The sequence below is a fragment of the Tachypleus tridentatus genome, chromosome 8 (assembly GCF_004210375.1).
Source record: "Tachypleus tridentatus isolate NWPU-2018 chromosome 8, ASM421037v1, whole genome shotgun sequence".
Lineage (NCBI taxonomy): Eukaryota > Metazoa > Arthropoda > Merostomata > Xiphosura > Limulidae > Tachypleus > Tachypleus tridentatus.
In genome coordinates this window covers 100,235,339-100,258,166 of record NC_134832.1, presented here as the reverse complement: position 1 = coordinate 100,258,166, position 22,828 = coordinate 100,235,339, and the positions used below count along the sequence as shown (strand labels likewise).

Below are 22,828 nucleotides of genomic sequence, written 5' to 3'. Positions count from 1 at the left end.
AAACAACAACAACGTAAAAACTCACACTCACAACTCAGACGTATTATGGTAGTTTTTAACATTTAGCATTCCTCCTACAAGAATGTTTCTACACTTTATTTGAAGACTGTAGCTTCAAGACTGTAGTTCAGCAATATATAGCTAAACTAAAGGGTAAGTTATCTGTAAACTACGAAAGAACCCCAAGAAAACCGGCAAAATACCAAGAATACTATGAGTACCGGCAGACATACTATCAGACTTGAACATATCACATGAAATCAAGTCAAACATGAAGTATTTATCAGGGCAAATTTAAAACTTTATTCTCCTCCAAACAATGGTATACCAACTAAAAACCAGGGAAATATAAATCGAACCCGGACAAAATGACGATAACGACTTTGCAGAGAAAGAAGACATTAATTTAGTCTCTTCCTTTTAGCTTCCAGAGGTCGATTACTGATGCTATTTTTCAACAACAATTGACAACTATTATTGAAGAAGCCGTCCTGATTGCCCATGTACCTCCAGAGGCAGAAAATAAGTTTTATCGTAATATTTTTCTTTTAAGTAAAATATTCATCATTATATCGTATAAATCAAGTTAAACTAGTGAATTTAAACAATAATAATATGGAGTTTGGCAAATATCAAGAGTACACCTGAGTTACTCGGGTATCTATACCTAAATCTACTGTTGCCGTTACTACCTGTTGAGTGGATAACGATCATTGCTGTTCACATGTAAATATCAGCTTACCCAAAGCATAGCACGTGAGAGTTCCACCAAAACACATTTCTTTGCTAGTTATGACTAATATTCTATTGAAATCAATTAATGATTATGTAAAAGAAATTGTATTCGTTTCCATAAGAAAATATACATTATAATGTGCTAAATAAATATTTAATCTTCGACCTAGAAGATACTACCTACAATAAGTAATAATTGACATTTGACCTAAACATTAACGAACTTAAGAGTGTCTATTATAAATATTTCGCGTTTTAGTATTTTAATTTTAAAGGAAGCTATAAAGACTGCTGCATCATCATCATTTTCTGTTGTAAGCAAGTTACCTACTTAGATCAAAACTAAACATTAACTCAATAATGCATATCGTTAAGTTAATATAACATTCTTACACGTAATACTAGCGATGAATTCATGACGGGAAACCGAAGGTTACCAATGAAGATGAAAATGGTTGACAAAACATACGAACTTGGATGTTTCGGAATGACTTGTAAATAAAATGTTGTATGTTTTTCAACCGTCTTACACGTAATGTTTAGAAGACATTGATTCATCAGTTGAATACCTTACTGTAGCGATATTTTCGGCCACGACCCCAATAACATCTCTCAAGATTCGGTCAAGCTAGAACTTTAGGTTAATTGCAATTCTATATACTAAGCTGACGATGCGAAATAATACTCATTAGTAAAATGAAAAGTAAATAATTTATACATATTAAACAATTTACTCAATACTATTAATGACTTACTTAATGTAATTATGTATTAATGTGACTTACTTAGATAGTGTTTGCAGCATGTGATCATAAACGGACTAATTTTTTTATGATAAAAAATATACAAAAGAATCTATCAATTGTTTTATTATGTCACAATTCATTCTTATAAATAATATGCCAAGTTAGAAAACTTATCACCATTTGTGAAAAATACAGATGATTCACAGTTTCTGTAAAAGCACAGTATTACTTTTCGTGGAAATTACTGAACTGTTTAAGCTTTACAATTATAGAATTACATGAAAATAATGCTGACGAAAGTTTATTGCAGTTTCGTCATTGGAGTTTAATCTTGCTCAAGAAATGTTGGTTAATGCCAAAGTAATCGACGAAGCAAGTGTACATCGTGATACAGTTTATGAGTCTATATGATAACATTTAAAGATGTTTTAACTCTCAAGCGATCCAAGCTGAAGTCATTCGGGCCTAGATACATATGTATGATGAACAGCGGCGAAGCATGTAATGGTTTCTCTGTAATGGTCATACGGAAAAAAACACCATCGGAAAAACAAAGTTTCTTCTAAATTGATATCTGACTCTTTCTGTCTTCAATACTGTTAACGTACATCTCACAAAGCTCCGAGTAAAGACGTTATTTTAGTAACAGCGTAATGATAAAGATTTGTGCAACAACTTGTGTTTGAGTATGTTTAATGATCGTGTGCTCTCTTACTCCTTTTTCTTTCTTGAACATTTGAATAATGTTAGGGGAAAACTATTTCACTTGTTCTGCACCATAGAAAACCAAAGATGAAACATTATATGTACATAGACTATAAGTTATTCTTTGAGTTTTGTATATCAAGAATTATTTTTACCATTTAGAATAAATCTTTCGATATTTAGTGTGTGTTTTCTTATAGCAAAGCCACATCTGGCTATCTGCTTAGTCCACCGTTTCCATATTGAAGATATTAAAATAAAGAAAATTCGCATTTTCTTTGGTATACAGTTACCTGTTTTGATGGTCCTGCATAGCTAAGTGGTTAAGACGCTCGAATCGTAATCTGAGGGTTGCAGGTTTAAATCCTCGCCGCACCAAACATGCGAACTTTCAGTCATCGGGGCGTTAGAATGTGACGGTCAATGATATTTTAATGAAACTTTGTAGAATAGACAGCAACTGCCTCTTGTGGAGACACAAGTGCAGAGGACGAAGTTTCGAAAGTCTTCCGCCTTTTGTCTTTAAGTCAGTGTGTGTGTGTTGGGAAGAAAACTCGAGACAAGAATAAAAGAACAGAAAGATAATATAAGACTCATGAAATCAAATATTCAGCCATTGAAGAGCATGTTACGTCAACTGGACACAGAATAAACTGAGAGAAAACTAGAATCACCGACAGAGACAAATTCTGAAAGACAAGAAAAAATCAAGGAATCATTTTATATTAACACTATTAAACCTTCACTAAATAGAGATTCTGAATTAGAGATGAGTAACCTGTAACTATCATTGGTTGAATCTACAGAAAATCTCTCCTCCAATCAGAAACAGTGATAATCCAACCAATCTTAACACGATATCCACAATCGTCCTCTACACTTGTGTCTCCACAACAGGCAACTGCCGTCCATTCTATAAAGTTTCATCATGAATACCATGTCTAAACAATCTATCAAAGAATAATATATTGATCATTCTTCGTTCAAAGATTGTTGTAACTATTGAACTATTGAAGTTGTGTTGGGAACCGCAATACGCTTCGACAGTTGGTTCCAAGAACTAACAATACAATTTTAAACCTCGTAGTCGTGACTGTTGTGTCCAAGTTGGGTGTCCACACTCGTCGTTCATGTTCTTTGAATCAGCCTTTAAGAATTCCAGAAATACAAATTGGTGCATTGCCTTCTTTAAACAGACCAAGTCCATTTGAAAATAAAATGTTATTCATAGGGTGATAACATGGTCTATGGGAGGATTTGCTGTCACTTTTCTTATCAGTGAAATCAGAGGCTTTAAACTATTCCAACAAAAATAAAATTGCCAATACCATCACAAAACTTCCATCGTGGTTAACTGATGGCATAAGACCTTCAAAGTTGTTTTAATTTTCATCACACAGAAACACTTCAGTTGGATAGAAAAAAAGATATAAAAATGGTTCTTTTCACCAAGCTATATTCATCCATTGATCTTCAGCGCTATCTTACGTGTTCTTGACACCATTTTATTTGGGCTTTTCTATTTTTTTGTTGTTCTTAGAGGTTTGTGAATTTCAGATCTAACATAAGAACCAATATCTGCAATTTCATTCAAGTACTTTTGACACAAACTGGGTTTTGTAGTTAACGTTAAGATTTGTAGGCACTTTGAAGCTGTATTCTTTTGTTTACTCAAGTAATAACTTGAGTTTATGCTCGGCTGTCACTATCTGTCAACTTCGTTTTTCGACCACTATCATGTTTGTTTGATTCAGATTTATTTTTTAATATCCGTACTGACGTCACTTTTGACGACGTTTTAAATGTTCGTATCTGAAAGCTCACCTAGAGTACTACTTCTTTAGAACCCTTGACATATGTTAGTTTGAGATTTTTATCTTTCCCTGAAAAACAGTAATATATTATAAACTTTATAATTGTTTAATGTACAGTTAAATTACCATGTGGCTAAATCTCCACTCTTGAAATACCAAAACTTTAGCTTCAAGATACGAGATGTTTCCGTTTTTTGTTCTACCCATCCATGTTAATTACAGTTTTGTAGAACAATTTGTCACCACACGTAAAAAGAGAGAGAAATGTAACTGTACCACTATACTATTTTATAGTAAAATAAAAACATAAACCTGCAAGTAATCATAATACTTAGAAGGTGCATAAATTTACTAAATAGTTCAATGTGTATATGTGTGTGTTTATTTTCATATTTTGTTTTTACTTTATATACAGGGTGTCCCAAAATAACGTTTACACTCTTTGACTGTGTATAGCTAATAAACTGTTTCTTTTGTTTCAGATTTGACTTGTGTCCAAGAATGGCGGATAATCAGCTTACAATCGAACACAAAATATTCATTCTCAAAACTTTTTGGAAAGTCGAAAACAAAGCTGAAGTGCAAAGACGTTTTGCTGGAAAGTTCCATATGGATGCGCCATCTCGCCCCAGCATTTCACGCATCATCGCCAAGTTTGATGAACACGGAACTCTCCACCATATGAGAAAGGGTTGCTTTGGTCGAAAAAGATCATCAACAAGCCCAACAAGAGAGCAAGAAGTCATTGATAATATTCTGAATTCTCCAAGAAATTCAGTGCGCCAACTGTCTCGTGAAACAGGTATCCCTAAGTCCAGCGTTCATCGCATTTTGAAGCGTTCCCAATTCAAAAGTTTCATCCCATCGCTTGTTCACGTTCTGAATGAAGATGACTCTGATCAAAGGGTGAGTTCTGTGAATGGTATCTGGTTAGATGTGCAGGCGATGATGAATTTCCACTCAAAATTGTTTGGAGTGACGAAGCAACGTTTAAGCTGAATGGCTCAATAAATTGACACAACTGCACCTACTGGGAAACAGAAAATCCACATGTTACAGAGGAACATCACTTGAATTTGTCTGGAGTGACTGTGTTGTGTGGTCTGTCCGCTAGGGGACTCATCGGACCATTCTTTTTCCAAGACACCGTAACAGGATTGAATTATCTCAACATGTTACAAGAGTTTGCCATGCCACGCATCCAAGAACAATTTGGAGAAGAAGAGTGTTTTTCCAGCAGGATGGCGCTCCTCCCCACTTTCATCGCAACGTGAGAGCTTATCCGGATGCATCTATGCCAAACAGATGGATTGGACGAAGAGGAAGTGTAGAACTTCCTGCTAGATCACCAGATTTGACACCCATGGATTTCTTTTTGTGGGGGTTTCTGAAAGACAAAGTTTACAGCACAAAAAAGGCAGCAATTGACGAATTTAGAGTTGCAATTTAAGAACAATGTGCTTTAATACCAGATGAGATGGTGTTTGATGTCTGCACTACCATTTCTTCCCGTTATGAGATGTGTCTGGAGCAGAACGGATTTCAGTTTGAACACCTGCAGTGAAGCAAGCATATTGTGACATTTTACAATTTAAACCAAGGAGAGTTTTCCTTAGGAAGAATTTTATTTGTTACTTGTTCTCGTGATTTCAGTATTAAATCTTTAAATAAATCCTTTGGCTGTCATATGTATCTTGTTTCATTGTTAAAATCAATAAACAAGGCAAATTATAATGATCCAAAAAGTGTAAACGTTATTTTGGGACACCCTGTATGTATATTATACTTACCAAAAAACGTAACCCATTTAGCTTAGTCGTACCTGTATGTTATTTTACTAAAATGGAACCTATGTGATGGGTTTAAAAATTGCATACAGCTACTACAGTCTTTTATATATATATATATTTTTACTCTCCTTCCATGTAAAAACACTAAAATGTTCTTAAGAGACATATAAGTTTACATTTTCAAAAATTAGTTTCGAATTTTAAAATCCTTCAGAAAAAATATAATTTTCACGTCATTCGAAAACGAGTTTCAGAATATGAGAATTGACATGTTACGCAAAAATAAAAAATAACAAAACGAGAAAAACGTGAATTTAATTGTCTTTGTAAAGTTTGTGTTATGAGTTTCATTTTCATTTATAAGGAGCATTATGCTGTTATTGTGTTTTATGTAATAGTAATTACATTCTATTCAACAACCATTAGGTTTAGGCTCAGATTGGTTTGGTTTAAAATTTGCGCAAAGTTACACGAGAGCTATCTGCGCCAGCCATCTCTAATTTAGCAGCTAAAGGAAAGATAGCTAGTCGTCACCACCCACCGTTAACTCTTGGGCTACTCTTTTACCAATAAATAGTGAAATTGACCATCACATTATAATGCTCCCACGGCTGAAAAAGTGAGCATGTTTGATGTGACGACGAGCTTAGATTATCTCCTTAAAGTGTTTAAAGGGTCAATCATTCATCTCCAAAAATGATGTTTTTAATATAAACTATCTTAAATAGTAAAGCGATTCATCAAATAAACAGAATTATTTAAGACATTCAGTGATGACGAGAAACCCACTTGTTGAGAAATTTATATGCAAAAACGGCTCGTTTGGGCTGAGAAAACACCTGACGATGACCGAAGAAGGTCGAAACGTTGTTCGCTCTTCTATGTAAAGTGTTTTCTCAGCCTAAACGAGCCGTTTTTGCATATAAATATTTAAGACATTAACTATAAAATCACACAATAAAGACCTAGCACATAAGTTGAAAATAGTGAGAAACTATGTAGTATATACCAAATTAACGTAAATTTATTCATTATCTCAAAACGTTGATCACACATCTGACAGGTTTGGCACAGATAGCCTAGTAGCTTTGTGCCAATACACATGAAATACCTACCTACCTGACAGGTTCTTTGAAGTACGTTCATGTGAACGGAATAAAGAATATACGTTAGAAGTGTCTCAATTCATAAGTGAATAAGGCTTAGCTGAGACACTTATAATAAGCCTGGTTTCAAAAAATTTCTTCGTGTGTAAAATTACGAATTAATTCAAACAAAACAATAAATAACCTACTCTAGAAAACCTTTGTGCCGTTTGAAAACTGTCTCCTACTACATTATTACTTTTTAACCAGGTTTAAAATAATTCATTGGTCACTATTACACTTCCGACTCCGAAATAAAGATTTGTATTCTTGCCGATAATATAGACAAATTATAACTGTTCGTTAATTACGCTTATTACCCGTCACCCTGTAGGTAAGCTGTAAGTAAAACGTGGAGCTCGACTCTTTGCGGTGAACAAGTGCTGATAGCCCAGGTTTGTGCTTGAGAAGAAACATCTTTTGATTTTTACTAATTTTCCCGAGAATTCAAGTTTTATATTAATTAATTGTTTGTTTTTAAGTACGAAGATAAACAATGGGCTATCTGAGCTGTACCTATCAGGTATATATAGACCTATTTTTAGCGTTGTAACCCACTAGAGGCTAATAAATCGTAAAAAAAAGAAAATATCAGAAACGTTTTATTTTAATGTGTTGTGTAGGTATTCCAGAATATTTTGTTTCTTCCTGACTAATAAAAGAATAACGCAAAAAGATTGTAAAATTATATGATCTTTTTTATCTCTTTCTTTTCAATAAATAGATGTTTGCTTATTTCAATCTTGTTAAAAATGTTACAAGATTTTTTTCGCTCATGTTCTTTTTGTTAAAATTTTTTGCATGTTTCAGAATTTGCAAACGAAGCTACACAATGACTATCTGCGCATGGTTATCAGTTATTTTAACTTGATAGACTAGAGAAAAAGTAGCTAGTCAGTACCTCCCACCGCCTGACGAATAGTGTGATTCAGCCATCATTATTATAGTGCAAATACTGCCCCACAGGATGAACCACTTTTTGCTTTTGGCAATAAGACACGAATCAAGAATCCTCAGACACACACACACATTATGAGCATGCTAATCACTGTATCACGTATATTCCTTGCTAAAATTGAATTACAACTAAAAGTGTTTCTTAATCACTAAGATAATTTAAAATTATCTTCTTCTCTATAGATATTAGGTGACACTTTTTTCTAAGTGCAGTTTAATGTGCTAAATATCTAAAGTGTGGGACGCACATATTTTCCTAGGTTACGAAATCTTTAACGGTTGTTTCTTACCTTTATCCAGTGTTTGTAAATGTTGTTTGAGATATTGAAACATTCTAATTATTTCAAGATAACAAAAAAGGAAATAGACTGAATAGAAGTAACTTAGATTCCGAAGGAAATGAATTGGTCTGACCTCGAGCTCGTTGTTTGGACAGTAATTTCCGGACAATCTTATCGTAGACTCTTTCCGATGCAACTCCGGAATCTTTTGTTAATTTTTCTTTCACTGCGATACAAATATTGTTCTGAGCCAAGCGTTCTTCCAGCACGTTGAAGGCCTGTAAAATGTTTGTGACGAATAAGAGAGAAATAATTAGTACAAAATTAAATAAGGTTCATTGGAATTTTTTTTCAGGCGTCTATTTTATAGATTTGAAACAGTTACACTAATGTAAATATTGTTAAATAAAACACAAAACTCTATATGTAATATTTATATACAGTTTTGTATCGTCAACGGTTTGATTACATATTTATATAACGACATTACCCTAAGTAAATTGAAATAAAAAATAAAATTTTTAATTCACAATAAACTGTCCTTTGTCAGGTCATTTTTAACAGAAACTAGGTGCTCTTAGTATGTTAACGGTTTTACTTTGTATATACAATGGCGCACATTTCTGTTTTTTTTTTTTTTTTGTAGTTAGCGTTTTGACTATTTTATTGCTACACATCAGTACGTAATACACATGAGGACTGGGGAGAAACTGTAACATTTCATAAACTATTCAAACACAGTTTAATATACGTTCGGCAAGTAATGTTAATCAAACTAATATAATTAGATAGAACAGAACAAGACGGCTACACATAAATTCTACATTACAGCACAGTTTAACAAATGTTATTGGTAATTAAATATTATTATTTTAGTTATTACTGTTATTTTTTGCCATAGTTAAAACGTTGCGACTTCTTCTTGATAAACGCAAATTATCAGAGCCTTTAAGCCTATTGCTACGTTTAGCGATTTTTTAGTAGAGGAAGTTTCAATAAAAACGTTTAACCACCGATAATCTTAATATTCGTATACGAACAGTCTATCTTATGTAGTTATTTTATAACAACCGTGTATGATCATTTAACTGGCACACACAAGGCTGATCATAGGGTCTCGTGCCATGGGCGTATCTCCAACAGAAATGTGTTTCTCGTCATAGCGTTTCTATCAAACATTTTAAAATTATTCTTTATATATATTTTATACATTGTGTTATACTGAAAGCAGTTTCTAGTTTATTTCAACTATAGAGCTTGAGAATAAATGTACGCCATCTATATACTTAAAAACAAGTTCCTCATTGGCGATTAGTTTATACTGTTTATTTCAAATTACTTTTTGGCAAAATGAAATCAAAACAGTTAATCAAGTTAATTTGCTTAAAACGATAAACAAAATACATAATAAAACTATCAAATAATTACAAACATTTTTCACACCATTTCAACACACAGTTAATTAATTCTTTGTTTGTTTACGGTATAGCTACTAGGGCTACCTGTCATAGTGTTTGACCTCCGGGCCAGCAGCAGTCACCTTCAACTCCAGGACTTCTCTTTATTAACGACACCACAGATAAAAGGTAGAGCATGCTCGGCGTCAGGTTTCGATCTCACGACTCGCAAGTTGTGAATTGACTGCCCTGACCACCATGCCATATTTATGTACAGGATCTCACATGTTTGTTCTACATTTTTAGTACGAATAATAGCTCACGTAAATACACCAATAATACACAGTTAGAGGAATTAAGATACTTTTTATAAGAATACAATGGTACTAGTACAGAATACATTCAGTCCACGTTTTTTCATAAAGTTTTAAATGCATATGTTTTGTTTTAGGAAATCCATAACGGGCTATCTGCTCTGTTTAGAGTGGGGAATTGAACCTCGAATTCTAATGTTGTAAGTCCGTAAACTTACCGCATTCCGTGAAGGGACACTCCAAACGTATTTGATTCTTGTTTTCAGTAACATAGACGATGTGTCACATGTTAAATTATAACTTTTACAACACATACACTTGATCTCATTTGAATGTTTTGTACTTTTTGATTTGTTGTTGTACAATCATTTGAATGATAGAAATTTAGTTTTATCTTTAATTGAAAGTTAAATTCAAGCAAATGAAGTGCTTGTGAGTTACGAAACTTGCAACTAATATATATATGAGAAAACCTACGTACCCAAGGGCACACTTTGTTTTATTATGAATGATTATAGTTGAGAAGTGGAAATATATGTTTTAATTCCATTCAAAACATTCAAAATTTTATATTTTTTCCATATTTCAAAGTTCAGTTCTATATGAAAAGAAATGTCTGTAAGTTTATAACCTTCTCTGTTGCATGAGGTATATAACTATTATATATATGCGTAGTATATTTTGCGTGAAAATGGAAAACGTCCTTACATTTTCTGTCACGTTTAGATAGGTAACCAAACGTGACTACAAAACGACTCGTGAAAAATATTTTCATAATTAAAAATATTTCAAAATCACACTAAATGTATATAATCTAATTTCATAGTTATATAAAAAGAAAACCTGTTAAGACATTTATTGTTTTATGGTATAAATGTTTCGGTTTTTACATAAATAATCACAAGCCAGTCACGACATATCAGGGGGTTTGACATGGTTAAGGTAACTTGCTGTCTTTTTTTTCTAAAAAAGTAACAAAAATAAGTTTATGGTTAAATGTTTTATAAACAAGGAGATCAAAATCTACGCATATTGACCGAAAATATATTAGATTTCATTTTTTCGTATATTATACAAACAATATAGAAACTATAACAAATAGTTTCGCAATGATCAGCCTAAATTACAACAGCAATTTATAATAAATAAGAAAAGGTTATATTTCTTTACTATTAGTTCTATATTTAAGAGACAGAACAGTAAAAACATACAACAAAAAGTACTTGTATAAAAAGAGGCTTAACTAACTTTAATGCCATAGGTGGATTCTTCATATAGAATAGAGACGTAGGTCCAGTTGAGGATTTTAACAATTTCTACCATAGCCTGTGCTTGGTTAGTATCTGAGGGCACTGTTCGGAGAAAGTATTCAAACCTTTGTTTGTTACTTAACTCAGGACTTGTCGAAAAGAAGCTCACCTAAGATGAAAAGAAAACAATAAAAACACTACCATTTGACAAACGAGATCTATATCAAACCAAAAGAAACGTTTAAAACGGCCCAGGAGTTCGATTACTCTTTTTGTTCATTCTAGTGAAGAAGGAATAAAACCTGAGAAGTGTAATAGTATTTGTATAGAAAGAAAGAAAAGCCATGAAAAAGGGACTATTCTTAACGTTACCTTAGCAGAAAAGTTAGACTAGTAGAATAAAACAGAGTAACAAGATATGGGAGAATATGAAGTTTGAAACTAAAGAAGAATAAAAAGTAAGTCTGTAAATAAAAGAGTATAACCGTATGCATACTACCACTCATATACCACATGTGTATGTGGAAACACCTGAGTATGTACGCCAAGTACAAAATAATATGTACATTTACGATTTATGAATGAAAAACAATTTCATTAATGGACAACTTCGAATCAGTTAGTTTTTCAACAGTCACGCTGACAAATACTTCCTACCCTTGTGACATATCTCTGTTTCTAAAAAAAAAAAAAAACAACTAGCAGAGTACTGGTCATTACTTTGATGAAAATGGCTTTAAATATCCTGAGTTTTTTTTATTAAACCAACCCTATGGTTTCTTCACCCCATTAAATATTTTGATTAAAATCAATAAGAATAACAATATGTGAATTGTTTGTTTGTTTGGAATTAAGCACAAAACTACACATTGGACTATCTGTGATCTGCCTACCATGGGCATCGAAACCCGGGTGAGTAAATAGACATACAACTGTGTGGATGGGGGCACAATGTGTGAAAAACAAAACAATTTGCTAAAGCTATTTCAATCGAAGCAAAATTGGGTACATTGCTTGTGTTTGTTGTGTCTGCTTTGCAAGACGTTTAAAGTTTCTAAAACAACATTCCCTACGTTTTGGTGTTCTGATTTCTGCTGTGTGGTCAAGTGTCGTTTGCAAGGTATTCTGACTTTATTATCGTTCCATTCAATGAAGAACTGATTTAGCCTCTTCTTGTTTCAACACAACATAAATGAAACTTTGCTGACACTAAAAGATGTTGTAAAGTCATCGTATGGCTAAGTCTTGTAAGAACCCACAAGCAAAACAAAACAGAAGGATGAATCAAGCTTATTTAGTTCAGAGTTTAGTTATGCGCTGAAATCATCAGCCTTTATTCAGTTAAGGGGAGTTAAAGAGTGAGTGAAAAGGCAGAGAGATAGAGTGAAAGTAAAGAGATAGAATGAAAACAGGAGCAAGTGAAGACTTCGTGAAATGTTTAAATCGTTTTACACATAACTGATCATGAATAAAATGATTAGGAAAAGTTCTCACACAAAAAAGAAACGTAAATAACAGCCATATTAATCACACGTTTATCTCTGCTTTATTAGTAAAAGTGTTAATACCAATACCAGCCGTCCTGAGATACATTTTCATTTCAAATGGATTTCTCGTCATTACGAGTTTGGAGTTTGTAGCTTTAAAGACGTGACTATGCATAAGGAACAAATCCACATTCAGAGAGACATTAGCGCTTATATATATAGATTTCACACACTTTCAACTTTGACCTCTCTTTTAAGCTAATGGGTTGTTTTCATTATCCTTTAAAACACATGGTGATTCTCTGCACTACTTTTTCTTTCAAAATGAAAATAAAGGTTAGACATTCATGACGTCAGCACGATGCAGTAAAATGTCGGTATGCTTGTGACATACGAAATGTGTTGCAAAAGGTAGGAAACATCAAGAATATGTTTCATAATGTAAGCTTTATATTGTGAAAGAAAAATAATTTCACATTTTTGAAATCACCATGATGGTTTGAAAAGTCAAGGACATTTGTGACTCATCATGATGATTTTGACGTATTTTTGGACATTAGTGATGCCAGTAAGTTTGATGTGAAATAAGAGCTGGAGATTTTGTAATCAAAAACTGAATTAATTTTTTTTTTAAATTCTGTATGTTTGTGAGCCAACACATTGTTGTTTAAAGGGGAAAAAAAAGGCATGGATTTCAAACTCCAACACGATACTGTACCACATTTCAATGATAGACGTTTTGAGTGATCACAGAAGAGCGAGTTATTAAAGCTGTATTTATATCGATCAATGTCACAAGTATCAAAATTAAATAAGGTCAATAATATTGCAAGCTATGACATACAAAGTATATAATTTGGTCAAGTAATTCGTTTAACAGGTTTTTTTTAAAATTAGTTCTACGTATTCATCATAAGCGATGGAATGATTAATAGATATGAAAATGAAAACAGGGAAACTGATATGAAGAAAGATAAAATGGACTAGAAGAGCAGTCGGAGAGTAAAACCCTCGTCGAACAATGTCTTAATATTTGGAGTAAATAGTTTAAATTATACATCAAAAGATTCTTTGCCTTTAAAAATGGAGTTAATGTGTCAAGATCCTCTCTTCATCCCCACCTGATCTCGGGATTTGAGTTTCAATATGCTATCATTAAACTGACTTAGATTGAGTTTCAATGTTATTTTGACCTTTGAGATACATTCAATCTAAAATTTAATCAGTTAAACATTATGAGACATTAAATTGTTTTTATCGACTTTGATCAAAATCAGATGAAATCCTTTCGAATTATACCGTTCACGTACACACAGAAGAGAAAAATAATATTCCTTCCGTTAGATTGGGGTAAAAATATATATAGTCATGAAGACAGACCAATGGAATATCTACCCTATGAAGAAATTTACGCTTATCCTATCTAATGTTGAAGGTGTGGCTAGAGATATTCCACAACAGCTTGGGATTTGTTATATATATCTTTGCAACTACTTAATACTTACTGTTTATACAATGTTCACATTTTAAAAAAATACATTTGTGATTAAAAGACTTCAGAAAAGAATTTTCAGCTTGTATAGGTTCTTACTAAAGCAAGCAGAAGGGAAAGTACAAGAGACATTAACATTCCGCAAAAGTCTAAGTTTCTTTAACGTGGCACGGGAATTCTAAGCAAACATGGATGTTTGGGATTTTATCTATTTTACAACATCAAAATAAGAGAAAGAAAACAGACTTAAAAGTTGGTTGGGAAACCATAATAATTTAATAAGAGTGATAATCACATAATCAATATAAAACCCAGAGAATACTGAACCTGTTCTGACTGATTAATATTAACATGATTTACAAGAACAAAAAAATCACATCATCAATTGATGATTTGTATTGTAATGATGGCAAATGAGAAAATTCTGTTTTTTACCAAGTTTTCAGCACCACGACTATCAGTTATAACATGGATAAATAAATGATTATCTAAAAAACAAAAGAGCAACTATTTAACTTATAAGGTAAAAAGAAAAGAGTTGCATTTCTATCCTAGCCAGTTATAATGCAAATGTTATAAAACTACGATTAAATATTAGTATTTAACATAAGTTAATGTTTAGGGACACTAAGGGATATATTGTTTCTTCTAGGTTGCTCCAATCTCTAAACTAAACTGTATAAAAAAAATTCAAACTCCTTATCATGCACATAGTTATCAAGCTTTTCTTAAACTCACTTAAATTTACTGCCTCCACAATATTCGAAGGCAACCGTTTCCAAACAGCAACCACTCTTTTAGAAAAATAAAACTGCCTTAATTGAAAATGACTCCTATCTTGCCACTACTTATATTCACAGCTCACAGTCTCACTGTTAAATACGAAAGAAGATGATTCATAAACAGTATCAATTCCCTTTATAATCTTAAAGACTCTCCTTTCTTTCAAATGAAAACAGTTTCAAATACTTTAATCTCTTCTCGTATGGCAATCACACCATTCTAGAATATGATTCTTTTCTGAATCATTTCCAGCAACACAATGTATTTCCTGAGGTAAGACGTTCAAGAATGAACACAATATTTCAAATGTGGCCTAACTCGTGACTTCTTTAATGGGATTATAACTTGTTTTATACTTACATACAGTATTTCTGTAGATACAATCTAAAATCCTGTTTTCCCTATCTTTAGCACACCACACTGCTTGGATGGCTTAAGAGACAAATCAACCTTAACACCAATTTCATACCATTATTAACATTACCACCATATAAATTATACTTATAATTCAGTTTATGATAACTGGTAACTTATATGCATTATATTGTCTTTTTTATAATTAAAACCGTCTGTTATTTATTCTTCCAAATTTAAAGCCTTTTGTAAAGAAGCAGCAGCATCTTCTTCACAGTCAGCAATATTTATGACTCTAATATCAACAGCAAATTTAATTTATTTGTTGACCATTCCTTCATCTATGTGACTGAAACAAGAAAAAAAGAGAAGCTGTTTTAATTCTGAGTCCTGAGGTATCTCACTTGCAGCGTTAATCCAGTTTGACTAAATTCCGTTTTTTAAAAATCTTCTACTTTTTCATCCAGTCATAATCAATGACTATTCAAGTAACCAAAGTACTCCTCACATCTGTATAATTAAGTTTTTACAAGTCTTTTATGTGGTACTTTTTAAATGTTTTCTGAAAATAAAAATTTACCAAATTTTCGCTCTTCACTTTCTCTACATGAGCAGAGAACTTTTCAAAGAATGCCAAAAGATTTGTAAGGAAATAATTTTCTTTAGCAAAACCACGTTAAATATCCGATAAAATTCTAAACGTTGTTAAATGACATCACAAAGCATCTTTTATCAAACTTTCGGAAACACTTCCCACAACTGATGTAAGACTAATAGGCCTATAATTACTAAGACAATTTTCATCACCTCCGTTGAAATTAGGAGTAACGTTAGCCAACTTCCAATCATCTGACACCATCACATTATTCAAGAATTTTAAAAAAATGGTAACAAGTGGGTCACATATCCAATCCTTAAGTTGCCTGAAAACACTTGGAAAAATATTACCTGTCTCAAAAAATATTATTGTTCTTCAGACTTCTAATTTTTAACAAGCTCAGAATTAATGTGACCATCTTGTTTCAATATATACTCTGCTCAAGATGAGGAATATTTCTTAAATCTTCATTAGTAAAAACTAAAGAAACTGATTATTTATTAATCTATACATCAAATAATCATCAAATATAAACCATTTCTTTATTAAAACTTCATTGTAAAGTTTCTCATTAATTTCGCCAGTATCATTTGCCGGTCTCCAACAAGTTCCAACTGATATATTTTCCTTTATATCCGCTATTAGAAACCCAAATAGATTCTGTCTCTTTGCTGTTTTCTTTGATATCTTCAACTTCAACAGGATTTAACTCTCATTTTGCATATAAAGCCACTCCTCCTTCTCTCTTTAGTAATCTATTTCTATTAAATAACCTGTAAGCTTGTACTTTAAAGAAACTTCTGTCATCAAAATCATCGTTCCATTCCTCCCGATGCTTTAAAGTCATCTATTTGATTTTTTATACTTCTAGCATTACAGTATTGGCAATTAAGCCTATCCTTGTAATTATGTCTGTAGTCATTTCCTATGCCAAACTTTTCTCTACATCTTATTTTGTTTTTTCTGGCCCTGATTACTGTCTAGTCCTAGTTTAAGACCTTCCTTATACTTGAGTTAATAGCGCTACAGGGCAGCCCACATCGTATTTCAATGTAAGCCATCCGTTCCAAACGTTTTCTGATTCCATTGAACTTATCTCGCAAGTCCAATCAGACAATTTGACCATCTTTAATATTAATTTAAGACTATCATTCAGCTTTAGTGAAATATTGAAAACTTCATCTCCATAATTAATTCTAAGCAGTATTCCTGAGATAATTAAGTCATGGCCTTTTTTCTTTAAATATCTGTATCAACTTCTTGTACTTATAAATTAGCTCCTCTGACCCACCTTTTCTTATATCCTTTGTCTCTACGTGGACAACAAAAACTCCATTATTGCTAGCCCTCTTTATTATATCTCTTGCTCTGTCAGTTATATCTTCTATCTATGTCCCCAGTTAGCATAATCTGTTTCTTTTCTCTCTATCTACCCCACAGACCATCCTACTGACATGTCCTATCAAGAAATCACCTATGACTATAATGTCCTTATTATCCACACCCTTCTATATTTCCTTTTGTTCTCCTTACCACCAATGATTCCTGGTAGTTGCATAGTGATCAGAGTTCAGGAAGCCTAAAATAGTCATCATGGACAAACAAGGAAACAGATGTAAAAATAAAAACCTCCCTATAGCATGGACATTAGTGGGACAAAAGAAACAGCCAAAACACTTAAGCAAATAAGTGTTGAGTTTGAACCATCTTCTGGATGTGAAGAACGTCATAATGTCATTTTTAGAGTGAAAACAACTAAACAAATGTTTAACACCAAACTGTTACTCTACAACCCTTTGTTTTCAAGGTTGGGGCACCAGTGTTATGGATAATTCTGTTTTCCTGCTTCCGTGATCATTATCGCAAGTTCTTTCTTAGTTTTGCTATGTACTCCACTTGCTATGTTTTATCACGTTAGGACTCTTTTACGTAACTATGTTCCACTCAGCATCTGTTGCGTTTGCTTGTGAAAAACACTATTGCGTTTATAAATAAAACGAACCTTAACTGTCTCGGCGCATATAAGTCTCATTAAAACCATAGCAACGGATTAATCATGTAGAAACCGAAGTCTGATAATAAAGAAGAAAACGGTTGACGAAAGATAAAACATTTTATTTACAAAATTCAAACGTTCCAGAATACATTCATTTCATTTAAAGGGAAAACTGAAAATCATGTTACAAAGATGATTAGTAAGTAAAACTATAATATCACAATCACTAGTTTACTTAGTTAGTTATTAAGAAAAAGTGTAAACGGAAGGATAGAAAAAACACACCAGAAAGAAAGGATTGCAGACATATTTGAAAACAGTTGGGAATTATGAGTGTAAATTTAGAATAATTTTAGATGTAAAGAGTTTTGTGAAAAGTTAAGCTTCGGACGCTCGTTAGTTATGAGTAAGCTTTCTTTAACGTAGAGTTAAATGTATAAAGATCCTGTGGTGATGACGTATAAATCGTTATATGTGACCTGTGGTTTCAGAATGTGAATAAATGGACGAGTGGTTGGAATTACGTAGTTGACGGAGAGCTCAGTTAGATACTTCTAAATGTTCACAGACTAGTTTTTAAGCGACGTTTTGTTTTGCCAGTATCTATAATCGTTTGTTTTTGTTCTATCCTTTCGCTTACCACTTATCTTAATAACTAAGTAAACTAGTGATTATGGTATTATAGTCTTAGTTAATAATCATCTTTGTAATACGATTTTCAGATGAAATGAATGTATTCCGAAACGTTCGAATCTTGTAACTAGAATGTTTTTATGCTGCCAACCGCCTTCATCTTCACGATAAAAACCTTAAATCAACAAACATCCCAAGTAAGTTTAAAAGCATGGTAACAAACTACTTATGTTGTTATGTCTATACATTGTTGTTATTCCTAAGAAATCGAAGCCCGAGCGCTAGTTGTCCAAATTAATTTCAGTATGAAGATAAACTTAGTTCGTTTTTATAAACGAACTTCGACCGAAAAACATTTTGAGACTTGTATTTGTATTGTGTGTTTGTTAAGCCTACTCAGACAATGTATTACGACTCAATATCAGAACCCTACCATCCACCATTTATTGACCTTCAGTCTTATATCGTTTTGACAGCTTAAAGCGATGGTGTGTGTTTCTCTTAGCAAACCCTTATTGGACTATCTGATGAGTCCACCGAGGGGAGTCGAACCCCTGATTTTAGGGTTGTAAATCCGTAGACTTACTGCTTTACCAGCGGGGACTAAATCAAAGAAAATATTTTATGGTACCTCACAGAAAGTTCTTATTTGACTTTTATAATGTATGACCTATTTGCATATTTATTCAAAATATTTTCTTATTTACTGGAATAAGTAATTTCTTGAGATTCATATAACTTTTTTAACCAATGCCAGTGAAAGTCTTCAATATCAACCTCAAATATACATAAAAAAATTATTCACTCCCCAAACAAATTTTAACACCATAATATAAAGATACATCTAACTATATATATATATATATCTGCATTACCTGCGGAATTTTGAAGAGTCGAAGTAAGTTTGCTACTTGTATAGAAGTAACGCTAGATGCCGCCCCGAGCACACCTGATATAATTTTTTGTCGAATAACGGGACTAGAGCCGTCTGGACATCGGTATGTACCATCATCAATGTTGCGTATAGAACCTAAAAAGAGAATCAGATTATACTATATATCTGTAGCATTGTTAAGTTTGAATTATAAAATATCTACTTATAAAAATTTACTAAATCAACAGAAAAAATATATTGGAAAAGAAAACATCTTTCAAATATAAAAGCAACGACAATAATATATCAAAATAGTTATTCTTTCGAAGGATCTAGTATCTATATCGTATATTTTCATTTACAAAACGATTTTAGCTAATTTCTCTTTTAGAGTCACGGAATAGTGTTGTTAATTATAATTAGAGTCACAAAGTAGTGTTGTAAATTATAATTAGAGTTACAGAGTAGTGTTGTTAATTATAATTAGAGTCACAAAGTAGTGTTGTAAATTATAATTAGAGTCACAAAGTAGTGTTGTAAATTATAATTAGAGTCACAGAGTAGTGTTGTAAATTATAATTACAGTCACAGAGTAGTGTTGTAAATTATAATATTTTAATTTATAAAGAAACAACAACTTCATTCCAGGTTTAATTTAATACAAACAAATGTTTGGTCCACTTTGAGAAAAATGGTATTACGACACTTTCGTGTTCCCAGTTGTTCCAAACTTGATACATGCTACTAGCTCTAGTGAAAGATGCTGCTACGCCACTTTCGTGTTCTTAATTGTTCCAAACTTAATACTACTAGCTTTAGTGAAAGATGCCGCTACACCACTTTCGTGTTATTCGTTGTTCTAAGCTTGATACTACTGGCTTTGAAAGAAGTTTCTAAATATAATTATAATATGATCATTTCCACATTATTGTGAGATTAATTAAGATGTGATTTTAGCTCGAAATAAAAGTGGCAAGCCTACATTCACCTGTAACTGTCCAACAAGGTACAACTGTTTTGGTTTTTTTTTTTACTTTGATGTTATTTTGTTAACCACAACAAACTGACGAACGAAGATTTTTATAAAAACCGAAACATCTTGCCACCATTAAGCCTACGGTTTTTATGAATGTATAAAACAATGCCACTCCCATAATTTTAAATAATATAGTTTGGCTAGACATCTGGAAGCATTCAAAACATATAATCTAGATTAACTTGTTAAACAGATGGACGACTCTAGAAGTGTAGACGCCCCAATTAACTTCTAGTAAGTGAGCATCAACTGAAGTGTTCTCTTATAGAATAAGTGTTGTACATGTATGAAATTACTCACGTAGTCATGGCTGTAATGATTCCTCGTATTGTTTCGCTTGTTTCGAAGTCGCCGTGTGTAAGGCGTGGTCTATTGATTAATGTGTTTGGAATGTGAGGTTCATGTTTTTATCAATGTACTAGTTTTACATCTTTTTTACTTAAAAGGTTAATTAGTTTATCGTTAGTAGATCATACAGTAAAATGTCATATACACTGCAAAGATAAACTATAGCAGATAACAGAATGATGCTGTTCGTAGTCACACACTAAATACAGTATGTTATATTAAAATGATTTTGTAGTTTCAACGCGTCAATACGGTCCATGTCGCTTCATCAATCATTTGATATCTGATGACTACTGCATCTTTCCAGATAGCCCTGCAGGGTGTTTCACATTTCGAAAGGCTCCGTTATAACGCTGTCATGTCCGAAGCACACCATTTCTTCCTGCTTACTTTCCGTCATCTACCTAGTATGCAAGAACTGCAGTCTTCTAGTACTTCTACAACAGTTTGATTACATAAAAATTCACAGGCCACTAGGTTGTCATGAAGTTGCACGGAAGAGCATGAATATTCCATTCATTCTTCCGCTGTTTCAGGTATGTGACAAATAAAAAGGAGTTACGAATATGAATCTTATCTTGGATAACCTATACTCCATCGATCTGGTTTTCAAACGGAGATCCTAATTAATTATCTTGCTTACTGTTGTCTGTGACATGTGGATGACTTTCGCTATTGACCTTTATGTTTGTGGATTTTCAATTGCTACAAGCCGTCGCACGTTACTTACCACGGCTGGCATATGACTTGCTGTACGTCTGTTTCAGGGTGGTTTTGGCACCACACATTAATCCACATTCTAATGTTTTTCAGAACTATTAAGTGTAAGGAATATCCCATCTTGAAAGTTCTAGATCCTTCATCTGAGCACATTTCCACGATCTGAGTCTATAAGCATTTTGTATTAAAAAAATATATTACATCACCTTCTCACATAAGGCCCGGCATGGCCTAGCGCGTAAGGCGTGCGACTCGTAATCCGAGTCCTCTCAGCCGTCGGGGCGTTATAATGTGACGGTCAATCCCACTATTCGTTGGTAAAAGAGTAGCCCAAGAGTTGGCGGTGGGTGGTGATGACTAGCTGCCTTCCCTCTAGTCTTACACTGCTAAATTAGGGACGGCTAGCACAGATAACCCTCGAGTAGCTTTGTGCGAAATTCCAAACAAACAAACCTTCTCACATCACGTTTTGAGGCATTACACTACCTACGTAATGACAAACATTCTGAAGATTTCGCTCTGATACACGTCATTTCGGCGCGGGTTTATGTTGGCTGTGTTTGTCAGGTTACTTGCTGATTTGCATATTCGAAATCGTTTTAATATAGCATACTTAACCATTTGCAATGTGGATAAAGTTCACGGGCAACCAATAGCATCTCATCATGAATTTTATCCAGTAGTTTTACTCATTGTAGAAATATAACCTCGAAGTTTAGCGCTATAGGTCCTGAAAGGTATCATTGAAGCACAAGAGATTTTGAACGTATGACTTTGTCACGTATGAATATAAAAATAGCACGAAAGCACAAATGAAAGAGAATTTATTCAAACTGGTAATAATGTTAACTCATGGAAATTATATATATATAAACACTGTGTATATATAGTCATGAATAAATAAATATTGGAGAATTCTTAATCACACACAGAAACCAAAAACTGATTTTTACTATTTACACGTGTTTTGTGTGAGTACATATGCTTATAAATGCTTGTCTTTCCATGTAGACAGTACACTAAGAGAAGATCCTTTTAAACAAAAGAAATATTAAATAAAGATTTCTCTACTCTATTTCATTACAGGCAAATAAAAGATAGGTTTGATAAAACCAACTAATACGAGATCTGACGATATTCCTTAATGTTTTATCAATTTCGATTTTATTTTGTGCACTTAACGTTCTGATAAGGAATGTTCTAGGTTTCTGTGATCAAATATAGAATGTGCGCAGTTTGAAAGTCAAAATACTAAAACTCAATAATTTTATGCCTTTAATGTGATGTTTAGATTAATAATCAAAAGCAAATTTTAAAGAAACATAACCATCTCAAAATATTTTATGCAGTCGTAATACGCGTTTCATATACCT

At 32.9% G+C, this 22,828-nt stretch overlaps 1 protein-coding gene across 1 annotated transcript in view; it reads right to left on the bottom strand.

Annotated features, from left to right (window-relative positions):
- The window catches only part of LOC143223054 (metabotropic glutamate receptor 2-like), a 42,939-nt gene that overhangs the window by 10,761 nt on the left and 9,350 nt on the right, over positions 1 to 22,828 (bottom strand). The window contains exons 2-4 of the mRNA XM_076450454.1: positions 19,353 to 19,507; positions 11,133 to 11,303; positions 8,307 to 8,451 (exon numbers count right to left, since the gene is read on the bottom strand). Coding sequence (XP_076306569.1) covers positions 8,307 to 8,451; positions 11,133 to 11,303; positions 19,353 to 19,507 — 471 coding nt within the window. The remainder of the gene's footprint in view (positions 1 to 8,306; positions 8,452 to 11,132; positions 11,304 to 19,352; positions 19,508 to 22,828) is intronic.